This window comes from Corythoichthys intestinalis, chromosome 11 (assembly GCF_030265065.1).
Source record: "Corythoichthys intestinalis isolate RoL2023-P3 chromosome 11, ASM3026506v1, whole genome shotgun sequence".
In the NCBI taxonomy this organism is placed as follows: Eukaryota; Metazoa; Chordata; class Actinopteri; order Syngnathiformes; family Syngnathidae; genus Corythoichthys; species Corythoichthys intestinalis.
In genome coordinates, this window is record NC_080405.1 from 20000370 (window position 1) to 20026171 (window position 25802).

At 40.0% G+C, this 25802-nt stretch overlaps 1 protein-coding gene across 13 annotated transcripts in view; it reads right to left on the reverse strand.

The window, feature by feature from the left end:
- Positions 1 to 362: 362 nt before the first annotated feature.
- Positions 363 to 25802, reverse strand: part of LOC130924446 (high-affinity choline transporter 1-like) — a 41188-nt gene continuing 15748 nt past the window's right edge. For 3 of the 13 annotated variants that reach the window (XM_057851022.1, XM_057851025.1, XM_057851023.1), the window contains 8 exons: positions 25234 to 25347; positions 24901 to 25056; positions 24719 to 24780; positions 3215 to 3301; positions 3009 to 3152; positions 1920 to 2073; positions 1637 to 1854; positions 363 to 1558 (listed from right to left, as the gene is read on the reverse strand). In XM_057851022.1, the coding sequence (XP_057707005.1) occupies positions 1040 to 1558; positions 1637 to 1854; positions 1920 to 2073; positions 3009 to 3152; positions 3215 to 3301; positions 24719 to 24780; positions 24901 to 25056; positions 25234 to 25347 (1454 nt within the window). In that variant the 3' untranslated portion in view covers positions 363 to 1039. Of the gene's footprint in view, positions 1559 to 1636; positions 1855 to 1919; positions 2074 to 3008; positions 3153 to 3214; positions 3302 to 3804; positions 3848 to 7878; positions 8029 to 8315; positions 8411 to 12919; positions 13015 to 18848; positions 19027 to 19657; positions 20472 to 20549; positions 20768 to 20832; positions 20987 to 24426; positions 24571 to 24631; positions 24781 to 24900; positions 25057 to 25233; positions 25348 to 25802 lie in introns of those variants that run through there. The other 10 variants (XR_009064880.1, XR_009064876.1, XR_009064877.1 and 7 more) reach the window with 10 other exon arrangements.

Genomic DNA, 25802 nt, shown 5'->3' on the forward strand with positions numbered 1-25802 from the left:
GACCTTCCATGATCCTAATACATTTAATAATAATAAAATATTATATCTATATATATTTATATATATATATATATATATATATATAGTATATATATATATAGTATATATAGTAGTATTAGTAGTAGTAGTATAGTTTTGTGAGGAGTGAACCAGCGATTCACTTGATTCGTTGTCATCCTTCACTGCATCAGTCCCTCTTTTTTCACCTCTTTTATCAACACCATCGTCGTTTTGAGGCTTTTTGAAGAAACTTCGGACACTCAGTTGCCTTGACATTTTCCCGAGTAAGGCCAACAACGTCATGCATCAAGAGAGACAATAGCTAGTTAATATGCTCACTCACCACCCTGTGGTCTGGGGTGTGAATTGCAACCTGTCAAAATGGCAGATGGACTTCAGTTTTTTCCGTCACCGTTGTAAAAAACCGGTCAACGACAGAAAACATTCGATTAACGCGACCCCTGTTACCTACATAACTGAATTTATTATATAATGCAAATAATGTTGCTCAGAAGTTGGTGGGGACAATTTGACCATCCTGAAAAATTGGTAGTGTATTGTCCCTACCGTCCCTATCCAAACCTACGCCCTTGGATTTATGAATGCAATAAAAGGGGAGAAAAAAATCAAAGTTGGTGAATACCTATGATAGGCACTGTATCTGAGATCTATTGGCTGATCACAATCGATGTATTGGTCAGCTCCAGTCTACGTAAACAACTACAACCTATCTAAAAGAGAATGCTTCTTATTAGTTTATACATCTGACTTAATCATTTAAACATATACCCGAAGTGACATCACAAACTCTAATTCAAGTTTTAACTGAAACAAAAGGAAGAACAGTTGAAATTGTTCCAATGTGGGCCTATACATCAATACTGAACCATAGTATAGCTGAGTATGTGCATTTTTTCCCCAAATTGCAGCGAATACTGTGTGAAGAATATACATTTAAAAACATACTGAAATAAAGAATCTGATTTAGTTAAGTTGACTTGTTCCATTATTACATGATTCATGCAACACGACTTCATTTTCACAGAGCATCAGTTTTCCGCTCCTTGTTTTCTTTGACAGCACTGCTTCTTGTTAACATGACATTGTATATTGACTGTTGGGTTTTTATCTTAAATATGTCAAATCTCTCTGGGATCAGTCCCTTATTGAACAGCAGTGAAGCCAGGTAGGAGAACACCAAGGTAGAGATAAAATTGCACAGCATGCATATTGTACTAACAGGTGCGTGCTGCACATACACTCCATTTTCAAATGTGCACCCTGGAAAGGGGAGGGTAACAGGTAACCCCAGAGACGGTTCTCCGCTCAGCAGGCGCAATATCGCCCCAATAAGGAGGCCCGACATGGCGCCGTAGCCATTTGAGATGTCAACGAAGAGGACGCAAATGAGTTGAGGAAACAGAAAGACATAAGTTATGGTGGATCCGAGGACCCAGTATGACATAATGCTGACCTCGAGGAAGGCAAGGGATGTACCTGCGAGACCCGTCAAGAGCATAGTAATCTTGATCACCCACTGTACTTCTCTACTGGATGCCTGCGAGTATGGAAAACAGGGGACCTGATATCTATATGATATTATTAAACCTCAGGAAGCAGTATCAAACTCTGTTACCTTTGTTCTCAAGATACGCTTGTAAATGTTGGACACAAAGAGAGATGCTACCGCCAGCAGAAGTGAGTCCATTGAAGACATGACAGCAGCAGCGGTTGCTGATATTCCAAAGATGGATATGTAACTTGGGGTGAGGTGCTGCAAAGTGATCGGCATTATAAGACTGGTCTGTCCACATTCTAATGGAGATGGTGATCCATATCCCGTCTTATTCCAGTCTATTGCCAGACATAAAGTTTGAACATTGACAATGTACACCGATTTACACTACAATTTTCTGTACCTGTGGATGCTGCCACTGCTCCAATCAGGATAGACGGGATCGAAAAGACGAGGACGGTTGGTGCTGCAATGAAGCCGATGATCCTGGCTGTGGCTACAGACGAGGCTGACAGAATCCTCTGGTGGTAGTCTTGACAGGCTAGGTTTCCAAAAATCTAAAGTAAAAAAAAATCTGTCGTCAACAAAAACTTGACTGACATCAATAGGCCAAGGTGCAAACACAAGTACCAATGTTTTAATCCAATGTTTATTTATTCATAAAAAATACACGTACAGTTCATGAATATCAAAAGTCTAATCATCCCAATACAAATGCTATGACTGAGAAAAAAAAGCGGGGCGCGGTAGGAGTGCAATATTGCTTTCATTGGACAATAACACATTTCCTCGCATTTGATTGGAAGAATCTGTTAAGGTCCGATGCAAATAAGATTTAAAATTTTAGTCACACATTCAAAAGGCATGGTACTGTAGGCACAAACACAACACTGCTCATTAGTACTAAAAGAACACCATACACACAGTGATGCATTGTGGTAGCACCGTGGCAGCATCATTCTTTGGGGCAGTTTTGCTTTAACCCCTTCTTGCCAAATGTATCACATTTGATACACTTAGAATTTCATGATTTTGAGACTAATTCAGACTATGAATTCAGACTCACTAATTCATTTCCTAAAAAAAAAAAAAAAATGATGCAAGTCACCTCATGCATCTGCAGGTTCAATGAGAAAAAAAGGGTTAGCAAGGGTTATAGATATTAGAGCGCTTATTACACATATTAATTTTTTTTCTTTTTTAATAATTAAAAAAAAGACCTTATTTTTCAAATTTTGTGATTCACTGAAAATTGCTTCATATTGCAGGCATTAAGGGGTTAAGCTACAACTAGGACCTTTGACAAAGTGGAAGAAAATATGAACACTTCCAAACAGCAGTCAGTGGCAGCACAAAGCTGTCGGGCTTCTACTAGGAAGAACAGTCGTTAAATTATTCACCTTGTTCTCGTTAGTTAAAGGACACAAAAAGATATTCGGACCATTGTAGACTTGTCGAGGTACACATACTGGAAGTAGTACAAAGCTCTTACCAAAAGCAAAAATTGATCATTCCACCTCCACGCTTTGTCTGATTTAACAGAAGTGATCCAGGGGCCTTGGTAAGTAAAGTTGAAAGCCGTTTTAGTGATGTCTGCTGAATGCGGATTCATCAACAGGAAAGGGACGCATAGCCACTAAAAGAAATACAGTTAGTTACGATAAATGTCTGTGGAATTATGTGAAACTAATTACTCACCAGACCAAAGAACATTAGCATCAGCTGAACAATGTCTGTGTAGGCTACAGAAATGAGTCCCCCCAGCAATGTGTAGACAACGGGCACCTAAAAGTGACAAAGTTGTGACGTGCAAATTTGTATTCATGTTCTGGATTGTGCTTTCTAATGAACGAAGCCATCTTTTATGTGAACAGCAACATTTTTACTTACCCAAGCCAATGAGAGTTGCCGGCACCCACACAAGATCAGCCATGATCAGTGCCACAGACAGGATGACACTTATTACCGTTCCATATTTCTCACTGAACGGGTTGATCAGTGTCACATAATTTTTCTCTCTCATTGGCTTAGCGAAGACGAGACCTCCTTTTGTCACACGTAACTGTGAATGTTAGCGCCAACCAAGTGAAATTTAGATATCCTCCTTTAACCACTGAAGAGTTATTAACATACACGTTTTCATCTAACACAAAATCTATAATTCCGATAGGGAAGAACTAAATAAAATCAAATAATAGACCCAAGGGAGGTTCTTACCTATCAGAGCACATAAGCTCATTATAATTGGCATGACAGCCCAGGCCAGTCCCAAGTCTGGATTGTAAACTACCTCACTCAGTCCAACAATGAATCCCCCTCCAATGAATGTAGCTGTAGGATGCAACACATACATTACAATAGTTTGATGAGAACAAGAGTGTCCAAACGTCTTTTCTCTAAAGGCCACTTTCAGAAAAATCAAAAAATGCAAGGGCCAACTTGAAATCCATAAATAAGTCACCCTCGACTATAAATTGCAGGATTCAAAATGAGGGGAAAAAGTAGCGGCTTATAGTCCGAAAATAATGGTACTTCTGGCCTCAAATAGGCTGCAGGGAAGCTGTAGAATGCAACTTATTGTGGACCATTTGACTTAGAGGCTAGCACCGAGTTGTTTGAAAAGCAAAGAAATACGTAATTGCATATTGATATTTAGTGCATAATGAACAGGTAGAACTTCTCGTTAATCAGTACACAAGAATTTGAGTTGCTGTTTCAAAAAGGTAAAATGGTAAAATGGTGAAATGTCACACACGTCATTCACCACAAAAAACCCACAGTAAAAAAAAAAAAAAAAGTTTGCCACCACAAACAATTTGTCTGGTGCCTTTTTAATTCTTTAATTTTATGCATAATGTGCTAACCTGGATGCCCTGTGGCATGGTTTTATCAAACAGGTTTGTCTTTGAACTACTACAAGCTAGTACAGTACAGTCCCGTGTGAGAAAACGGGATAGTTGGTGGATCTTTTCTTATTAATCGTGGGCCGTGTAGGTCACCACATAGCAGGACTAGTAAGGAAAGAATAACATTTTCTAATTTTGTCCTGATGTTAAAACTGGACTGATGAGCAGCATGCTGTCTTTTTTTGTTGTTGTTGGTAAAAATGTTGTCTTTGGTGTCACAGAATGATGTATCCTCCAACGGCTTCCAATTATGCATGCATAATTCATATTTCATTAAATATCAATGTTTTGAGCACCTTGAACCGAGAAGAAATATTTGTACTGTGCAAAGAAATATATTTTATTGCATCTAATATTTAAACAAGGGCGTAGGTTTACATAGGGACAGTAGGGACATAACACTACCAACTTTTCAGGATGCTTCAATTGTTCCCACCAACTTTTAAGCAACCTTATTTGCATTATCTAATAAGTTCAGTTATATAGGTCATTTAGATTGTCTTCCCATTTGTTGTAAGGACAGAATTGACCCTACCATTATTAAGTGAATTATTTTCAGTATGTTCAGATTTACATTTACCCCCTTTCACTTTTTAAATGTGCTGATCCATTTTTTTCCTCAACCGCCCGTTTGATTGGCTGATGACTTCACAACTTTCACACGTACACGTACATGAAGCCAGCCCCAAGTCCTACGACACAGAAAAACAACATTCCGCCTCCTCCGCCCTCCTTCGAAGAGGAGGGATATTACAAGTTTTGTTTCGGCCAGTTGCAGCCACAGTAAGTAATGTAAAAGTTGTCGTGGAGGTGGGAAACACACCACTTACTTTGCTACTGAAAGTCCGACCTGCATCAGAATTAGCATTACATTGGTTCTCAAGTTTACTGTGTAAACTTGAGAACCTGCTGCTGTAAGAAGCTGCTTAGAGAGAAGTGTCCTCCTGTGTGTGTTTTCTACTGTTAACGTTAAGTAAACTGTAAGAAATTTCGTGAACTCTGCCGCAAACTATAGAACCACAAAAACATGAGCAAGAAGCTGCTTAGAGAGAGAAGTCTCGAGACGCTAAAAAATACAATAAAATACGGTGGGGCAAATAAGTATTTAGTCAACCACCAATTGTGCAAGTTCTCCTACTTGAAAAGATTAGAGAGGCCTGTAATTGTCAACATGGGTAAACCTCAACCATGAGAGACAATGTGGAAAAAAAAAAACAGAAAATCACATTGATTGATTTTAAAGAATTAATTTCCAAATTAGAGTGGAAAATTGGGATTTGGTCACCTAAAAACAAGCAAGATTTCTGGCTGTCAAAGAGGTCTAACTTCTTCTAACGAGGTCGCTCCACTCGTTACCTGTATTAATGGCACCTGTTTTAACTCATTATCCGTATAAAAGACACCTGTTCACAACCTCAGTCAGTCCAACTCCAAACCCCACTATGGCCAAGACCAAAGAGCTATTGAAGGACACCAGAGACAAAGTTGTAGACCTGCACCAGGAAGACTGAATCTGCAATAGGTAAAACGCTTGGTGTAAAGAAATCAACTGTGGGAGCAATTATTAGAAAATGGAAGACTTACAAGACCACTGATAATCTCCCTCGATCTGGAGCTCCAAGATCTCACCCCGTGGCGTCAAAATGATAACAAGAACGGTGAGCAAAAATCCCAGAACCACACGGGGGGACCTAGTGAATGACCTACAGAGAGCTGGGACCACAGTAACAAAGGCTACTATCAGTAACACAATGCGCCACCAGGGACTCAAATCCTACACTGCCAGATGTGTCCCCCTGCTGAAGAAAGTACACGTCCAGGCCCGTCTGCGATTCGCTAGACAACATTTGGATGATCCAGAAGAGGACTGGGAGAATGTGTTATGGTCAGATGAGACCAAAATAGAACTTTTTGGTAGAAACACAGGTTCTCGTGTTTGGAGAACAAAGAATACTGAATTGCATCCGAAGAACACCATACCCACTGTGATGCATGGGGGTGGAAACATCATGTTTTAGGGCTGTTTTTCTGCAAAAGGACCAGGACGACTAATCTGTGTAAAGGAAAGAATGAATGGGGCCATGTATCGAGAGATTTTGAGTGAAAATCTCCTTCCATCAGCAAGGGCATTGAAGATGAGATGTGGCTGGGTCTTTCAGGCAAGACAATGATCCCAAACACACAGCCAGGGCAACAAAGGAGTGGCTTCGTAAGAAGTATATCAAGGTCCTGGAGTGGCCTAGCCAGTCTCCAGATCTCAACCCCATAGAAAATCTGTGGAGGGAGTTGAAAGTCCGTGTTGCCCAACGACAGCCCCAAAACATCAATGCTCTAAAGGAGATCTGCATGGAAGAATGGGCCAAAATACCAGCAACAGTGTGTGAAAAGCTTGTGAAGAGTTACAGAAAACGTTTGGACTCTATTATTGCCAACAAAGGGTACATAACAAAGTATTGAGATGAACTTTTGGTATTGACCAAATACTTATTTTCCACCACGATTTGCAAATAAATTCTTTAAAAATCAAACTGTGATTTTCTGGGGGGTTTTCCACATTATGTCTCTCATGGTTGAGGTTTACCCATGTCGACAATTACAGGCCTCTCTAATATTTTCAAGTGGGAGAACTTGCACAATTAGTGGTTGACTAAATACTTATTTGCCCCACTGTACAACACATGCTGATGCTTTTTGTTTCTTGTAAACACCCTAGTTTAGAAGGAAAGAAGTTTAAAGCATGTTGTGACTTTACACTTTTTAAACTAAATACATATTAGCGCATTTCATTTATTAATTAAAATGTATTTATTTTCAAAATTATTTTTTCAACATAATTTTCAATTGCATCCTATGCAAAAAAAATTTTTCAGATAATCATTCATTGATCATAATCAAGGTATAAAATTTAATTCATATATAAGAGATTATTAACGAGTTTGTATTTATCATGTATGCTAGTATAATTTACATTCAAATATTTCCATTTAAGTTTGCTTATAAAATCCAGACACTTATTCTGGAAGTTTAAAAAAAAAAAATTGAGATGTTTCTGAAAACAAAGGTTGGAAATGAACGGTTTATCACTTGAACTAGTACACATGAAAGTTAGTATATACTAAGTCAATACAAATTTAATTTGCAGTGATCCTTTAGCCTATCAAATTAATTAAGTTCATATTCATGAGAAAAGGAGCACTGACCCTTGTTCACCCAATCTGTTTGGTCTTATTAATGCGCAGTCCCCAGCAAAAAGTGTTCAAGTAGGGTATGCTGTTATGTCGTCCCTACCAAACCTACGCCCTTGTATTTGAAATATATATATTTCTAACAGTTTTACAAACAGTTTCTCCTGATAATCTTTCCAAATCTGGCTATACTGAGTACCACATAAATGAGTACCACTTAAAATCATTGAAATAATTGGATTTGATGTCCATCTTCTTGTTTATACTTTACCTGTCATGGTGAAGACTCCCACTATGAGATGTATCCCTCTATTTCCCAGCAGTGTGATGTCCATCTGATTTGCCTGCCAGTTCTTATGCATCCTCTTGGTCTTCCTAGAAGCCCAGATGCCAGTGCCCAGCACCAGCAGGTAGAAGACCACTATCAGGGCAACACCTGGGATGTTTACACTCATTTTGCTCACAGCGAATGACTTGTTTGCTACTCTTCACAGACACTTTATTTCAGCATTCCAGCTCTAAAAGGAGTTTGCAATTTTGATCGTCGAGCCAAACAGGTTTGGAATTTCGCATTCCCATTGAACAAACTTTACATTTTTAAAACATCATTTTGATGATAATGGTAAGTAAACATGTACAACCAGTCATAGAAAACCTTCAAGTTCCATTTTCTTTACATGCTAATCACACACTAGCATCAAGACATACCCTGAAGCAGCCGGAATCAGGTTGACCTTATAATCTCTACATCAGTTGTCCCGGCACGGGAAGTCGGGTGCTGAGGGTGCCACAGCAACCCCTGGCTTGGGGAGTAAAAAAATAGATTTTTGGTAGATTTGTTATTATTATTTTATTTATTTATTTATTTTTTTCTTTACAGTTTTTCTCAATTGCTTTGGTGCGTTTCTCAGATCACAATTGCAATTCTCAAGAGTACTTTTTCAATCCTCTCAACATGTCGCACTAGTAGCAAAACAACATGGATTACCTGCAAAAGCCATTTTTTTGTGCAAAATACTTAGTCTATCGCTCTATCGCGACATGAACATGTCCTTGTTCATTGTGTACAGACAAGATAGTCAAATGGCTTAGTCATGCTCTCAATTGAACAGTTACTCTGGTGGAAGGCTCTGATGCTGAAGATGGTGTACGTAAGTTTTGATGAAAATTGCAAATTACACCTTTGTATGTGGGAGATTGATTGCAAGAGACTGGACAAGACTCAGTTTCCACTTTTATTGTTTAACAATTTCTTGACAGACCATGTCATTGCGATACAGAAAGCAAAAAACAGCAATGAGTATCACAAAGAAAAAAAAACAAAAGCAAAATTAGAAATGTGAACATAAGACAATTGGCACAAATTTGAGTGCTACATGTCGGGATTTTCCCCCCCATTCTTTCTACACATCTTGACATTCTTCCCTGTTGGGCCACATTATCATCCACGTTATAATTGTTGTCCTCTATTGCTCTATAAGCTTCTTGAATGCCTTATCCAGCCTCTGCAGGCATCTCCTGTGATGTCACTGCATGCTGCATTCATGACATCCAGAAGAGTCATCTGAGTGTGAGGCTTGCGATCATACAGTTGCCATTTCCATGTGGAGAACAATTCTTCTATGGGATTGAGGAATGGGAGTATGGTGGGAGGAACTCCATTACCATTCTGTTGTGGGCTGTAAACCATTCCCTACAGTGGCTGAGAGGTGTCAGGCAAAATGCAAAGTACAAACACTTTGCAAAAAGAAAAAAGCATGAACCCCAATTGCAAACGCTTTGCAAAAGAAAAAAGCACAAATGCAAAATGCCATAACACCATCTCCAATTGCAAAAGCACTATTGCAAATTGGCAAAAGCACGAACCTCAATTGCCACAACGCGATTGCAAGAAGCCACAACACGACAACAAACTGCCACAGCACAACAGCAAGAAGCCACAGCGCGACTCGAAGAGGAAGACCCAGAAGTAGACTACATTTCATGCAAGTAGACATGAGGACTACAACTCCCACACTCCTGCGACCGCGTAACCCCAACTGATCATTTCCACAGTGCAGAGCTGGAAAACATAATTTACAGAAATTTGCTCACACATTCACAGTTTGAATATTTCTAAATGTGCTTTGTGACCATCTCTACAGACCTTCACGAAGTCGCCCCCCCATCCAACGCAAATTTATATAAAACAGATGTCAATCTTTTGTGCTGTAAAAGTTTCGTTTTAGTATTTACAATTCTTTTATAGGTAAATCTGTGGTCAGCTACCCCCCCCCCCCATCATTTCGATTTAGAAGTGTTGTTATTCGTTTGTGCTGGAACGGTTTAGAAGATATTATGCTTTTAATGAGATATTAATTCCGAGTGGTGACGTCACCCGTAGCTTTTCCGTAGCCTAGATCCTGTGGTTAATGGAGCGTACCCAATCGCTCAATAACAGAGGGGTGTCCAAACAACTAGCATGAACGTAGCACAAACGAATGGTACCACTTTGGGTCCATTTTGCAGTAAATGAGGGGCTGAGAGTGATGTAATCACTCGAAATTAAAGTGCCTACGACATGATTAAAAATTAGTCTTAAAAAACATTATTATGTGAATTACAATCATATTTTGAGACGATTCGACTATATACAACAATTTGGCAAAGCGAAGTTGACGAGAAATTAGTCTTTTAATCTGCCGTTTAGCCACACCTACCATTATAGGGCTCTAGCGTTCCCAACAGGAGGATGACGTTGGCAGGATCATGGTTTCATCTGATTTATAATTCAGCCCATTGAGGGGGAATTATTCAGAATGAGGAAAATGCGACAAGGAGAGCCACAAAATGTCATTGTTTCAGTCTCTCTACTCCAATATTTTGACAGGATATTCTTTTTATTTATTTTTTCTCCAATCGCTAAATAAATAGTATGGTCATGACAAATAAGTCTTGTGTTAAATGGAATATGAAATATTAAAAATACATTTACTCAGTACGGCATGGCGAAATTTACTTCATAATGGTCAGAACGCTCCACTTCTTGCACCTCCTAACTATATTTTATGCCACCACAATTAGACCGGCTTTTGTCATTTCCCTGCCCCGGCTTCAGAGAGCGTAAACAAACCAGGAGGCATGACAGCTAGCCGACATGCTAACCAGAACTGAGTGATGTTTCAAACTCTATTCTCGGCTTTCGAAGCAAAAAAAATCACTCAAAACTACCCGGGAACATGTCACACGGTGGTGGGGTTGTTGAATGTCTTCGCCGATCGGCAACCCGCCCGATGCTGAGCAAGTTACAGCTCGTAAGTAAATATTCCTTTATTTAAAGAAAGTTTTTAGCGTTTACTTTGTAATCGCTGTATTCGCGGCCATTTTTAACACAAAGGAAAATTTGACAGAACACCGGGCACACGAAGGGCGCAATAAGCCAAGTATAGCGCTCTCCAAGAAGGGGGAAATGCAAGCCACCTCTGTATTAAAACTTGTGCCATGATCCCAGTATTTGACGTAATACAAAACACGATGTTTACTCACTTCCTCGTAAGTGCAATGGTCCCACAGTTGTCGCACACTTGTTTTGGCTGATCTCGGGGTGAACGGGAACTTTCTGAAACCCAAAAAGGCTCACACGCCTCTCCCTGGTGCAGCTACAAAAGCCTGCAGCCGTTTGGTGGGTGTGATGCGAAAAATAAACAAATTACTCTACAAAATCAGCTGAATCCGCAGTCCATCTGCATGCTATAAAGCAATGCTGTATTGTGAGATGCTGACCCGGGTGACGTCACATTCGCATTTGTCTTAAACCCTATACTGGGGCCGGAAATCACTCATTTTCGTGGCGCGGAATTCAAAAAATTGAATATTTAAAACGATCGCTTCAACACTCATCCAAGCGGTCCATTTCATTCAGGAGCATGAAATATGAAATAAACATGCTTTTTGGTGTTATATGCACTTTAATATCTCAAGCCCCCATTTAAAGCAAAACGGAGTCAAATTTCTTTGTGATATGTTTGTTGTTGTGGACACCCCTTTGTTATTGAGCTCTGTTATTTGGTACGCTCCATTAGCCGCGGGATCTAGGCTACGGAAAATCTACGGGGTGGCTAGCTGAACTCATATTTACCATAAATATCTCTAAAACTACAGCAGCACAAACGAAACTTTTACAGCACAAACGACTGACATCAGTTTATATAAATTTGCGTCTGATGGGGTTGGGGGCGACTTCGTGAAGGTCCGTAGAGATGGTCACTAAGCACATATAGAAATAATCAAAGTGTAAATGTGGGAGCGAATTTCTGTAAGTTACGTTTTCCAGCTCTGCATGTGTGTGGAAATGATGAGTTGCGGTTACGCGGTAGCAGGAGGAGAGTGGGAGTTATGGTCCTCATCTCTACTTCCGTGAAATGTAGTCAGTCTACTTCCGGGTCTTCCTCTTGGCTGTGGCTTCTTGCTGTTGTGCTGTGGCTATTTGCTGTCGTGTTGTGGCTATTTGCTGTCATGTTGTGGCTATTTGCTGTCCTATTGTGGCTTCTTGCTGTTGTGCTCTGGCCATTTGCTGTCGTGTTATGGTTATTTGCTGTCATGCTATGGCTTCTTGCAGTCGCATTGCCATCCATTTGCAGTGACGTTGTGGCAATTTGGGTTCGTGCTTTTGCCAATTTGCAATTGTGCTTTTGCAATTGTGGATCGTGTTGTGGCAGTTTGCAATAGTGCTTTTTTCTTTTGCGAAGCGTTTGCAATTGTGGTTTGTGCTTTTTTCTTTTTGCAAAGTGTTTGGATTTTGTATTTCACCTGATACCTCTCGGCCACCGTAATTCCCTGATTATGTTGGAGTGGTGGAAACCCACATTTTCCCAAAGTATCACAAATTTTGGCAGGTTAAAATAAGTTACATAAAATAAGTAACGAAAATGCTTAAAAATAAGTACAGATTCTACATATTCTGACAACATGTGCATGCATTTTGCATGTAAAGACTTATGCAATGAAGTAATGACTAAATGTTGTGGGTGGTGAGACTGTTCTGTGGAGATCCATGATCATCCATTTTGACCATCATGACAGATACAACTAATAATGTAGGAAACAGCAGAGACTTGTTCAAAATCATCTGCATGGATGCACAAAAACATCAGCAACTTGCCCAAAGAAAGGAGAAACTTGCTTTTTTTTATGTGCACTAGAGATACAATGTTGCGAGGATTGAACAAGTAGTTTTGAGAATTTCTATTCTGATCTGAGAAAATTAACAAAGCAATTAAGAAAAACTGCAAAATAAATCAGTAAATAAAACATTGAAACTATAGCGAATTTACCTTTGAGGATTAAATGGATATGTTGGAAACATTTTTATCTTGTTAATAACACCACCTGACACCTTGCTTGCTACCGGGTCCCATTGAATAAGGAACTATAGGAACGGAAAAGTAAACTGTAAACAGAGGAGGTGTTTCCATGGCACAAAAATGAATTAGCGCATTGTTTTTTTAACAAAAACTGTGAATTTTTCTGAAATTCAATTTCAAGATTGTTATTTCAAATAGGTAAGACATGCCTTGCATTGCAGCCATATTATTCTTTGTCTTTGCTGTTAAGCTGCAGCTGTACAGAGCTCTGTTGGATATTTGTGTGCAATTTTATTTTAGTGTTGTGAAAAGGGGGTGTTAAACTGAGTCTTATTGGCCCTTTTAGTCTTCAAATGTTTTCGTGTATCACTTTACGGTCTAGTTGTGTGGATTTGCATTAAAATACACGGGCACTTTTATTTCCAATACAAAAACTCCAACACACACCGTTGGTGAAATAGAACGCTGTCTTTGTAGTAGCCTAGTAGTATTAAGTAAACCAGCATGTGTGTGTACTGCCATTGTGCATGCCTTGTATGGAGAAAACACAAGAGCATGACAAATTAGGACCGAAATGGCTGTTTTTGGATGGGGGAAAAAAAAGATCCTCAGCACCCCCTGCTGTGAGTGACTTCCAGCGCTCCTGGTCTGGGGACCACAAATAGCTCATGACTGTGATGGGGGGCTGGGGTTGGGTGAGCCGTATAACATAGAATTGTATAACTAGCAGCATGCCTAATTGTGTAGTAAAAGGTATGACCTTAGCAGTCGAGAGTTTTTTGTGCTTTACCTGTTTCAGCCCCCTCTCTCGTACTGTAACAGCCAGTGTTTTGAACTGACTAAAAAGGTCAGCTGTGCCACATGTGTTGAATTAGGTATTGGTTCAAGAACAATTTAGGCACTGGAACCGCATAAAAAATATACTGAGTAATAAGGGGTATCGGATAACACCCAAACGATACCCGATCCTAAATTCTATCATAAGTATTCACCCCCTTGGATGTTTTCCACTTATATTGTATTCATAAATCAATCATAGTCAAAGCAGTCTGGCATTTTTAACACAAAAATTTATTAGAAAAATATTTAAATGTAAGAGTGAAACCAGATTTCTACAGAGTAAGTTCAATGACTCTAAAAAATATAAATGAAAATAATTGTTGGAATAATGTTGCATATTCACCCCTTTCAAGTCAGTATTTTGTGGATGCACCTTTGGCTTCAATCATAGGAGTGAGTCTGTGTGGATCAGTCTCAATCAGTCTTGTACTTCTGCCTGCCCACTGCAATTTTACTCCATTCTTCTTGGCAAAACTGCTCACGCTCCATCAAGTCACGCGGGTATCAGGCATGAGCAGCCTTTTCAAGTCCAGCCACAAATTCTCTATAGGACTGAGATCTGGCATTTAGCTCGGCCACTCCAAAACATTTACCTGGTTGTTCATTTTTCATTCCAATGTAGCTCATGCAGTGTGCTTTGGATCATTGTCTTGCTGGAAAATAAATCTTCTCCCAACTCGTAGTTCTTTTGCAAACTAAAGAAGATTGTCCCGCAGGATTTCGTTGTATTTTGCAGCATTCATTATGCCGTCTATCTTTACAGGTTCGGCTGCTTAAAAACAGTCCCACAGCATGATGCTTCCACCACCATGCTTCACAGTGGGGATGGTGTGTCTTTGGTGTGCAGTTTTTAGTATACTGTATGCCAAACATAACATTTTGTCTCATACCTGTCAACCAGAGGCCGTTGGCAATCTTACAAATAGTGACGTATTCCCTTACAAATTGATGACTAATCTTACAACGTTTTATATAGCGTGCAATATGAAAGAAACAAAAACAAAAAATAAATAATATGAATTTATTGGTAATATTGTCACATATAACCTTGTGCAATCAAAGAACAATCAATATCTTCAGCTACATCATGATTACTAAAATTTCTTTTTATGGCTGCACTTCATGGCACTTCAGTTCGCAATTCAGTTTGACTTGAAGGTAGTTTGTTATCAATCAATCAATTATAAATTAAAAAGGTCAATTGATAAAATTAACTTACCGATGCAATCTTTGAGTCAGGGAACATTTCTTTAGTTTATTCTGAGAAGTGGTCAGCAATAGTTGCAGGCAAATTGTGTTCGGCAACAAATTGGCAGAATAAAATCTCCGCTTTCGTCACTTTTCATTCTGCAGACTGCATCTTTATGACCAGTGTTGTTAATCTTACTTTAAAAAAGTAATTAATTACAGTTACAAATTACTTCTCCCAAAAAGTAATTGAGTTAGTAACTCAGTTACCTGAATGTAAGAGTAATTAGTTACTTGGCAAAGTAACTGGTTCATGTATTTTTTTTTTCATTTAAAAAAAGAAAAGAAAAAAAAAAGAAAGAAAAAACATAGTAACCTTTGCTATGTTTGGAAGTCATTTAATGTTGTGAATCAGCCGTAAAAGTTGTTAAAATTGCTCCCGTTTTTGCATTTGTTCCCTTCTTTCTACTTTCGATATGTGAACGTTTTAAAACTGTTTCATCATTTAAAGATAAATTCAAGTCAAGATTCTGCTGATTTAGGAGAATTTTAGATAAAAAGTTACTTAGGTTCGCTAGGAAGGTTCATTACAACAGAGCCTTTCTGAGAAGTCTACTGCTTTAAAATGGCGGTTGTTTACTAACGCCGCCGAGTCTGTCATTTCGCATCTAGTTCTATATGCATATGATATCTAGTGTTGCATCAAGTGGGCATAGATTGTAGGCTGTCGGCTACAGTCAGGAAATATTGGAGCCACCTAGCCTAGCATCGCGTCTGCAACAGCGTCACAACTCTTCCTTTCTTCCCACTCCCGCTCATCTCTTTCCGTGTCTCTGACTTTTATCTGACTCATTCAACCAACGTAGGAACGCATAGTAACGCACAATGTCTCGCTGCCGAAACGGTGACAAAATCCGAACAGAGAAAAAAAAAAAGTAATTCACGAAAAATGTACAGATTTTGAACGTACGGCGTACACGTTTAAAAATCAGTGCGCACTTGCACAAATTACGCCGAAACCATACAATTTGACAGGTATGCATTGTCTGATGGCCAAAAAGCTCAATTTTGGTCTTATCAGATGAAATAATCTTCTTAATTTTAGTCTTCTTTAAGTTTAAGACAGTGTTTTAAGTTTCAACCTGTGTGCCGTGCCACATGAGCGTGTCATGAGAGATCGTCTGGTGTGCCACGAGAAATTAAACAATATTGTTTTATTTTTGTTTTGCTTTTTGGTTGTTGTTTTTTTTACGTCGTCGGGCAGAGTTGCAGTAGGATGCAAGGAGTAGGTAGAAGGTTCTTGGTCGTGTGCAGATGATCGAGGCATTGCTCATGTCGCATTCAAGAACTGCTCGGATTTCTAGCCATCAGCCACATCACTGTCTGCGACAATGTGGACCCCAGCACGTCTACTGTTCATCATTTGATTAGACTCGTCAAGTGTCGATACACATGAAAGTGTCCTTTCAATTTTATCCATATTTGACCGTCAATCCTCCCCGTGTTTTATTCCAACATATTGTCAAGGACAGCAAGGTGGCTGATGGCTAGAAATAAGAGCAGATCTTGAATGAGACACAAACAATGCCTTGCTCACCTGCACATGACCTAGAACCAATTCCTTGTGATGCACACACAGGTCGTGGTGGCAGTCATGGATAACTTTTTAAAAAAAGCACAACTTCGAAATCCAAATTGAGCCTTGGACAAGATTCTGACCCAGATGAAGGCCCTAGTATGAGTGGTACTAAGAACGGAAAAATAAAAAAGCGAAGACTGAGAGCTGAAATGCAAGGCAATACAGTGAAAGCTATGTTTCGTTCGGATTTACTTTCACTGGTTTGAGATGACACCTACTCCAATATGTCCTGCGTGTGGAGAGAAGCTATCCAACCGTGCCATGGTGACAAGGAAGTTTTAAAGTGCCTATGACAGCAAAAAGCATGTTTATTTCATATTTCACGTGGTATTTTATGCTCCTGAATGAAATGGGCCGCTTGGATGTGTGTCAATTTATTCAATTTTTTTAATCCAGCACCATGAAAATGAGTGACTTCCTGGATTTTGGAAGAATGCGAATGTGACGTCAGCTGGGTCACCATCTCACAATACAGCCATTAGCCATAGCATGCAGAAGGGCTGCGGATTCAGCCGCTTTTGTGAATTAATTTGTTTATTTTTCACATCACGCCACCCCAATGTGCTGCAGGCTTTTGTTGATCCACCAGGGAGAGGCGTGTGAGCCTTTTTGGGTTTCAAAAAGTTCCCTTTCACTACGCGGAGAATGGCCAAAACAAGTCCGACAACTGTGGGATCACTGGACCGACGAAAGGTGAGTAAACTATGTGTTTTGTATTATGTCAAATACTGGGATAATGGCACACGTTTTAATAAGGCGGTGGCTTGCATTTTGTGGGTGACAATACTCCCTGTACACCGAAAAGCCCACTGGCGGTTTGTCACATCCCCCAGACCTCTTCGCGTGACCGCCCACATAGCGCTTTCCTCTGCTTTGCCCCGAGCAGCCCCCTGCTCCTCCGTCGGCCGGTTTGTCCACCGAGAATGCGCTATTTTTGGCGTTCAGGCCCGTCTCCTCTCTCTGTCTGGACGCTGGAGCTGTACGACGAGCCATAACTTGCTCGCCGCCAGTGTTCTGTCAAACTTGGTTTTGCACCCCATCAGAAATTGCAACTTTGTGTTAAGAACTGCAGCGAATACAGCGGTTATAAAGTAAACACTACAAAATTTCTTTAAATATAGGAATACTTAGAATACTTACTTACGTTTGATCATGGACGGACATGGAGAAAAGTTCTCAGACACATCCTGCCATGTTAGCTGCACACAACAACTGCACGCCTCTTCTCACTGTTTACGTCTTCGCTGTGTCATTAAGCATTAATTTACGCCATATTCGTGTTGAACATGTAAGTTTACGATGTTACTTGTTTATTTAGCATCTGTGGATAACATTGAGAGTCCAACTGAATGTAAAAGAGGGCTTATTCACCGCCATAACAGCTTTGGGAGCAAAATATTATAAGGGTGCAAAATTTGGCAGAACACCAGGGGCTGGCCGATCGGTGATGACAGTCAACCCCGTCGCCGTGTGCGACATGGTCCGGGTAGTTTTGTGTGATTTTTAGTTTCCAAGAGGTGAAAAAAGACTTGGAAACGCTGCTCGGTTGGATTTAGCATGTCGGCTAGCTGTCACGCCTCCTGTTTTGTTTATGCCCTTTCCTCCGTCTCCGAAGCCGGGGCAGGGAAATGACAAAAGCTGGACTAACTCTGGTGGTATAAAATACCGTTCGGGAGGTGCAAGAAGTCGGCAGTTTCGTACAGAATAAACACATTTTTTATGTCATATTCCATTTAGCACAAGACTGTTATTTGTCATGACCATACCATTTATTTAGCAATTGGGGAAAAATACTTAGATAAAAAGAATATCCTGTAAAAATATTGGCGTTGAGAGATTGAAACAATAATGTCATTTTGCTGCTCTGTGTCGCATTTTCCTCATTATGAATCTTCTCCCTCAATGGGCTGAATTCTAAATCAGCTGAAATCGTGACCCGGCCAACGTCATTATCTAGCTGGGGATGCTAGAGTGCTATAATGACAGGCGAGGCTAAACGCAGATTAAAAGACTAATTTCTCGTCATCTGCGCTTTGCCAAATTTTTGTATATAGTCAAATCGTCTCAAAATATGATTTTATTTCACATAACAATCCTATTTAAGATTTTTTTTTTTTTGCTGTCACAGGCACTTTAGAAGTAATCTCCAAACAAAACACCCGTCGCTTCATAACAAGTCGATGGACTATTTTGTTCGCCTTTGTAAAAACACAGAGAAACAGGCAGCTTCTTGACAAAAACTACAAAGGTAAACAAAAAAGCCCTAAAAGCCAGTTACCTTGTTGCTGAATCCAAAAAGTCCCCTTCAGTGGCAGAGACATTAAAACTAGCTGCCTGCAAAGCCATTGTCAGCGAGATGCCTGCCAAGATATCAGCTTAGTGTTCATCCAAACAGGCTCAAGTTTCATACCTAGTAAGAATAATTAGAGAGAAATTACTTTATAATTAAATATAGTGTTGTAGCGGATGATGTTGTTGAGTCTCGATAGCTCGTTGAGTAGATGTATTGTCGTGTTCGGCCGCTCGTGTCTCTCGTGACTCTCTTAACTCTAGAGTGTCTGTGCCGGAAACGCACGCGACAACAAAGTTTTCCCCCTGGAACACAACATGCCCCACACCAGTTCCCTAGGTGAATTCTGTTAAGAGGTAGTGGTCACTACACTGTACAGAAAGTAATTTTCGAACATTTTTGGTTTGTGGAGTGCCGCAAGATTTTTTCCAATCTAAAATGACTCAGAAAAGGTTGAAAAACACTGGTCTAAGAATCTTCTTTTTTGTCTGATAAGAATTTGTGGCTGGACTTTAAAAGGGCTGTTCATGTCTGATACCTGTGCAACATGACAGAGCTTGAGCATTTTTGTAAAGAAGAATGAAGTAAAACGACAGTGGGCAGATGTACAAGACTGATTGAGACTTATCCACAGGAATAATTATGCAAACAATTACTTTCGTTTATATACTAGTATAAGGGGAAAACATCCAAGGGAGTGTTTACTTTTGATAGGCACAATATCTGAGATCTACTGGTCGATCACAATTGATGTATTGGGCACCACGAGCCTACATGAACAATTAGAACCTGTTTATTTGAGAATGCATCTTATTAATTCGCACATCTGACTTAATCATTTAAACATACGTCCGAAGTGATATCACAAACTGTAATTGAAGTTTAAACTGGAACAAAAGCAAGAACAGTTGAAATAGATCCAATACAGGCTGATACATTAATATCGAACTATCGTTTAGTTGAGTATGTGCATTTTCATTTTCAAATGGCAGCAAATCCTGTGTGAAGAATATACATTTAAAAACAGTATATAGGAATAAAGAGTCTGGTTTAGTTAAGTTGGCTTGTTCCATTATAACATGATTCATTGAGCTTCTTGTTAACATGACGTTCTATTGTGACTGTTGGGTTTTCACCTTACATATGTCAAATCTCTCTGGGATCAGTCCCTTTTTGAACAGCAGGGAAGCCAGGTAGGAGACCAACAAAGTGGAGCAAAAATTGAAAAACATGCAAATAGAACTAACAGGCGCGTGCTGCACATACGTTCCATTTTGAAGTGTGCACCCCGGAAAAGGGAGGGTAACAGGTAACCCCAGAGACGGCTCTCCGCTCAGTAGCCGCAACATCCCCCCAATAAAGAGGCCCGACATGGCGCCGTAGCCATTTGAGATGTCAAAGAAGAGGACACAAATGAGTTGAGGAAACAGAAAGACGTAAGTTATGGTGGATCCGAGGACCCAGTATGACATAATGCTGACCTCGAGGAAAGCAAGGGATGTACCTGCGAGACCCGTCAAGAGCACAGTAATCTTGATCACCCACTGTACTTCTCTATTAGATGCCTGCAAATATGGAAGACAGGGGACATGATATCGAGACGATATTTCGAAACCTCAGGAAGCTGTAGCAAACTCTGTTACCTCTGTTCTTAGAATACGCTTGTAAATGTTGGACACAAAGAGAGACACTGCTGCCAGTAGAAGCGAGTCAATTGATGACATAACCGCAGCAGTGGTTGCCGAAATTCCAATGATGGATATGTAATTTGGGGTGAGGTGCTGCAAAGTGATCGGCATTATAAGACTGGTCTGTCCACGTTCAAATGGAGATGGTGATCCATATTCCGTCTTATTCCAGTCTATTGCCAGACATACAGTTTGAACATTGACAATGCACACTGATTTACATTACAATTTTATGTACCTGTGGATGCTGCAACTGCTCCAATCAGGATAGATGGGATTGAAAAGACTAGGACGATTGGCGCTGCAACGAAGCCGATGATCCTGGCTGTGGCTGAAGAAGAGGCTGACAGAATCCTCTGGTGGTAGTCTTGACAGGCTAGGTTTCCAAAAATCTAATGTACAAAAAAAAAAAATCTCCCATCTACAAATACTTGCCTGACATCAATAGGACAAAGCCAAGATGCAATGACAAGTAGCCTACTAATGTTGTAATCCATGTTTATGTATTCTTAAAAAAATACATGTACAGTGCACTGCAAAGTCTACTCATCCCTATCCAAATGCGAAAATAGAGAAAAAAAAAATTGGGGGGTGGGGAATAATGGGGCGGGGGGGATCGATCTTGGTTTCTGTCACGCCTGGGTGAGAGTTGTCCTGTCTAGGTGTGACAGTTTCATTGGACACATGTCCTCACATTTCATCGGAAGATTCTGTTAAGGTCCAATGAAAACAAGATTAACGGTTTTAGTCATACAGTGGGGCAAACAAGTATTTAGTCAACCACCAATTGTGCAAGTTCTCGTACTTGAAAAGACTAGAGAGGCCTGTAATTGTCAACATGGGTAAACCTCAACCATGAGAAACAGAATGTGGAAAAAAAAAAAAAAAAACAGAAAATCACATTGTTTGATTTTTAAATAATTTATTTCCAAATTAGAGTAGAAAATAAGTATTTGGTCACCTACAAACAAGCAAGATTTCTGGCTGTCAAAGAGGTCTAACTTCTTCTTACGAGGTCTAACGAGGCTCCACTCGTTACCTGTATTAATGGCACCTGTTTTAACTCATTATCGGTATAAAAAACACCTATCCACAACTTCAGTCAGTCACACTCCATACTCCACTATGGCCAAGACCAAAGAGCTGTCGAAGAACAGCAGAGACAAAATTGTAGACCTGCACCAGGCTGGGAAGACTGAATCTGCAATAGGTAAAACGCTTGGTGTAAAGAAATCAACTGTGGGAGCAATTTTTAGAAAATGGAAGACATTCAAGACCACTGATAATCTCCCTCGATCTGGGGCTCCATGCAAGATCTCACCCCATGGCGTCAAAATGATAACAAGAACGGTGAGCAAAAATCCCAGAACCACACGGGGGGGACCTAGTGAATGACCTACAGAGAGCTGGGACCACCGTAACAAAGGCTACTATCAGTAACACAATGCGCTGCCAGGGACTCAAATCCTGCACTGCCAGATGTGTCCCCCTGCTGAAGTCAGTACACGTCCAGGCCCGTCTGCAGTTCGCTAGAGAGCATTTGGATGATCCAGAAGTGGACTGGGAGAATGTGTTATGGTCAGATGAAACCAAAATAGAACTTTATGGTAGAAACACAGGTTCTCGTGGTTGGAGGAGAAAGAATGCTGAATTTCATCCGAAGAACACCATACCCACTGTGAAGCATGGTGGTGGAAACATCATACTTTTGGGCTGTTTTTCTGCAAAGGGACCAGGACGACTGATCTGTGTAAAGGAAAGAATGAATGGGGCCATGTATCGAGAGATTTTGAGTGAAAATCTCCTTCCATCAGCAAGGGCATTGAAGATGAGACGTGGCTGGGCCTTTCAGAATGACAATGAACCCAAACACACAGCCAGGGCAACAAAGAAGTGGCTTCGTAAGAAGCATTTCAAGGTCCTGGAGTGGCCTAGCCAGTCTCCAGATCTCAACCCCATAGAAAATCTGTGGAGGGAGTTGAAAGTCCGTGTTGCCCAACGACAGCCCCAAAACATCACTGATCTAAAGGAGATCTGCATGGAGGAATGGGCCAAAATACCAGCAACAGTGTGTGAAAAGCTTGTGAAGAGGTATAGGAAACGTTTCGCCTCCGTTATTGCCAACAAAGGGTACATAACAAAGTATTGAGATGAACTTTTGGTTTTGACCAAATACTTATTTTCCACCACGATTTGCAAATAAATTCTTTAAAAATCAAACAATGTGATTTTCTGTTTTTTTTTCTTCCACATTCTGTCTGTCATGGTTGAGGTTTAGCCATGTTGACAATTACAGGCCTCTCTAATATTTTCAAGTGAGAGAAATTTCACAATTAGTGGTTGACTAAATACTTATTTGCCCCACTGTACATCCAAAAGGCATGATACAGTAGGCACAAGTAAAAAACTGCTTATACCTAAAAACAAAAACAAAAAAAAAACACCATACCAGAGTGATTCCTTGTGGTAGCACCGTGGCAGCATCCTGCTTTGGGGCTGTTTTGCTTTAAGCTACACTGCCGGCCAAAAGTGTTTGCACCCCTGCAATTCTGTCAGATAATGCTCAATTTCTCCCAGAAAATGATTGCAATGTTAGTCGAGGTTCTTTATCCACCATCCGCACAATCTTTCGTTAAATTCTCTCATTAAAAAAAAAACACACAGGAACATTCAGGTCTTTGAAGATGGACTTGTAGCCTTGAGATTGCCCATGCTTCCTCACAATTTTGCTTCTCAAGTCCTCAGACAGTTCTTTGGTGTTCTTTCTTTTCTCCTTGCTCAATGTGGTACACACAAGGACACAGGATAGAGGTTGAGTTAACTTTAATCCATTTTAACTAGCTGCAAGTGTGATTTAGTTATTGCAACAACTTGTTATGTGCCACAGGTAAGTAACAGGTCCTGTTAATGACACAAATTAGAGAAGCATCACATGATTTTTCAAAGGGTGCAAATAATTTTTTCTGGCCTATTTTTGGAGTTTTGTGTAAAATGATAATGATTTTCTTTCAATTCTGATTCAACAAAAGTGACCCAAAGGGCTTGATTGAAAATCGGGCCGAATGCACCATTTTTCATAGGACCGGAATCAGGTGAAAAGGATCGGATTTTAGTTTTTAAAATATATTGATGTTTTTCTGCTTCATGCTCATACAGCCTCTCACTCTCCGTCCTGCTGCTTTTCTTGTTCAGGGTGCACTGGAGTTTGCGTATTGAAGTTAACGATGATTGAAAGGTTTGACTCTTTGATCTTGCCAGAGTAGCCTGGTAGCTCTACGATCAAAGGCGCAGATCTGTCAATCGTCATTCAGCTTGTTAAACTCTAGCGGTAGTTTGCTCTGGCAACTCATTGTGTAAGTGAAGCGAGGCAAGTCTCAGCAGCGTGAGCATCAAAGCGTGAGTGAATTTGAGTGATGTCACTCAATGAAGAATTTAATAAAGGAAACCATTTTTCGACGCGATTCTTGTTTTAAAATAATTTACATTATGAATGTGGCACGGTGGGACACTAACATTAAAAAAAATATTTTTTTCAACAACATTGTTTTTCAGTATTGGACAGGGACTCTGTATCGGCAGATTCTCAAAATCAGGTGACTCAGACTCGGGTGCAAAAATTTGCGATTCAGACATCCCTAGCTGGGACTTTTGACAAAGGGGACGGAAATATGAACAATTCCAAAGAACCGTGAGGCTTCTGCTTTGGAAAGAAGTTGTTAAGTAATTAACCTTGTTCCCGTTAGTAAAATGCCAAAAAAAAAGATATTTGAACTTGTGTAAACTTGTCAAGCCACTGTAGGTGCACATACTGGAAGCAGTACAAAGCTCTTACCAACAGCAAAAACTGATCAATCCACCTCCACATTCTGTCTGATTCAACAGAAGTGACCCAGGGGGCTTGGTAAGTAAAGTTGAAAGCCGTCGTAGTGATGTCTGCTGAATATGGGTTCATCAGCAGAAAAGGGACGCATAGCCACTAAAAGAAATACAATTAGTCACGATAAATGTCTGTGGAATTATGTGAAACGATCACTCACCAGACCAAAGAACATTAGCATCAGCTGTACAATGTCTGTGTAGGCTACAGAAATGAGTCCCCCCAGCAATGTGTAGACAATGGCCACTGCAGCCGAAATCCAAATACAATGCACGTATGACAAATCCAAGATCACACTCATTGACGCACCTAAAAGTGACAAAGTTGCGACATGCAAAAATGTATTCCTGTTCTGGAATGCGTTTTCTAATGAACCATGCCATGTTTTTGCACTTTTTCTATTATGTGAACGGCAACATTTTTACTTACCCAAGCCAATGAGAGTTGAAGGCACCCACACAAGATCAGCCATTATCAGTGCCACAGACAGGATGCCACTTATTATCGTTCCATATTTCTCACGGAACGGGTCCATCATTGTCACATACTTTTTCTCTCTCATTGGCTTGGCGAAGACGAGTCCTCCTTTAGTCACACGTAATTGTGAATGTTTGCACCAACCAAGTGAAATTTAGATATCCTCCTTTAACCACTCAAGAGTTATTAATATACAATAACACATTTTCATGTAATATAAAATCTATATTTCTGATAGGGAAGAACTAAATAAAATCAAATAATAGACCCAGGGGAGGTTCTTACCTATCAGAAAAGATAAGCTGATTGTAATTGGCATGACAGCCCAGGCCAGTCCCAAGTCTGGATTGTAAACTACCTCACTTAGTCCAACAATAAATCCTCCTCCAATGAAAGTAGCTGTAGGTTACAACATTACAACATACATTACATTCATTTGATCAGAACATAAGTGTCCAAACGTCTTTTCTCTGAGGGACACTTTCAGTAAATCAAAAGATGCAAGAGCCAACTTGAAATCCTCCCACTTGCAATTGCTAAACAAAGGATCGGAAAAGGGTAAAAAAGATCAGGTTTTAAAATGTGTTTGTTATAAAGTCTTAGCTCATTGGCCACCATTGACAGAGTCAGACGATTTTACAGTCGTTGCCAACCCTCCTAATCAAATTGGATTGGACGTCTACCGCAGTAAGTGGCCATGCAACATGATCACTCAAGCTTTTCAGTTGAAATTGATTTGATGTCTATAAGTGTCAGCAGCAGTGAATGAGTTAAGGGCTACAAGTACATCTAATCCAGAGGTATAAGGACATTGCAAATTATATATTTATATTTACACTTCTTAAACAAACTTT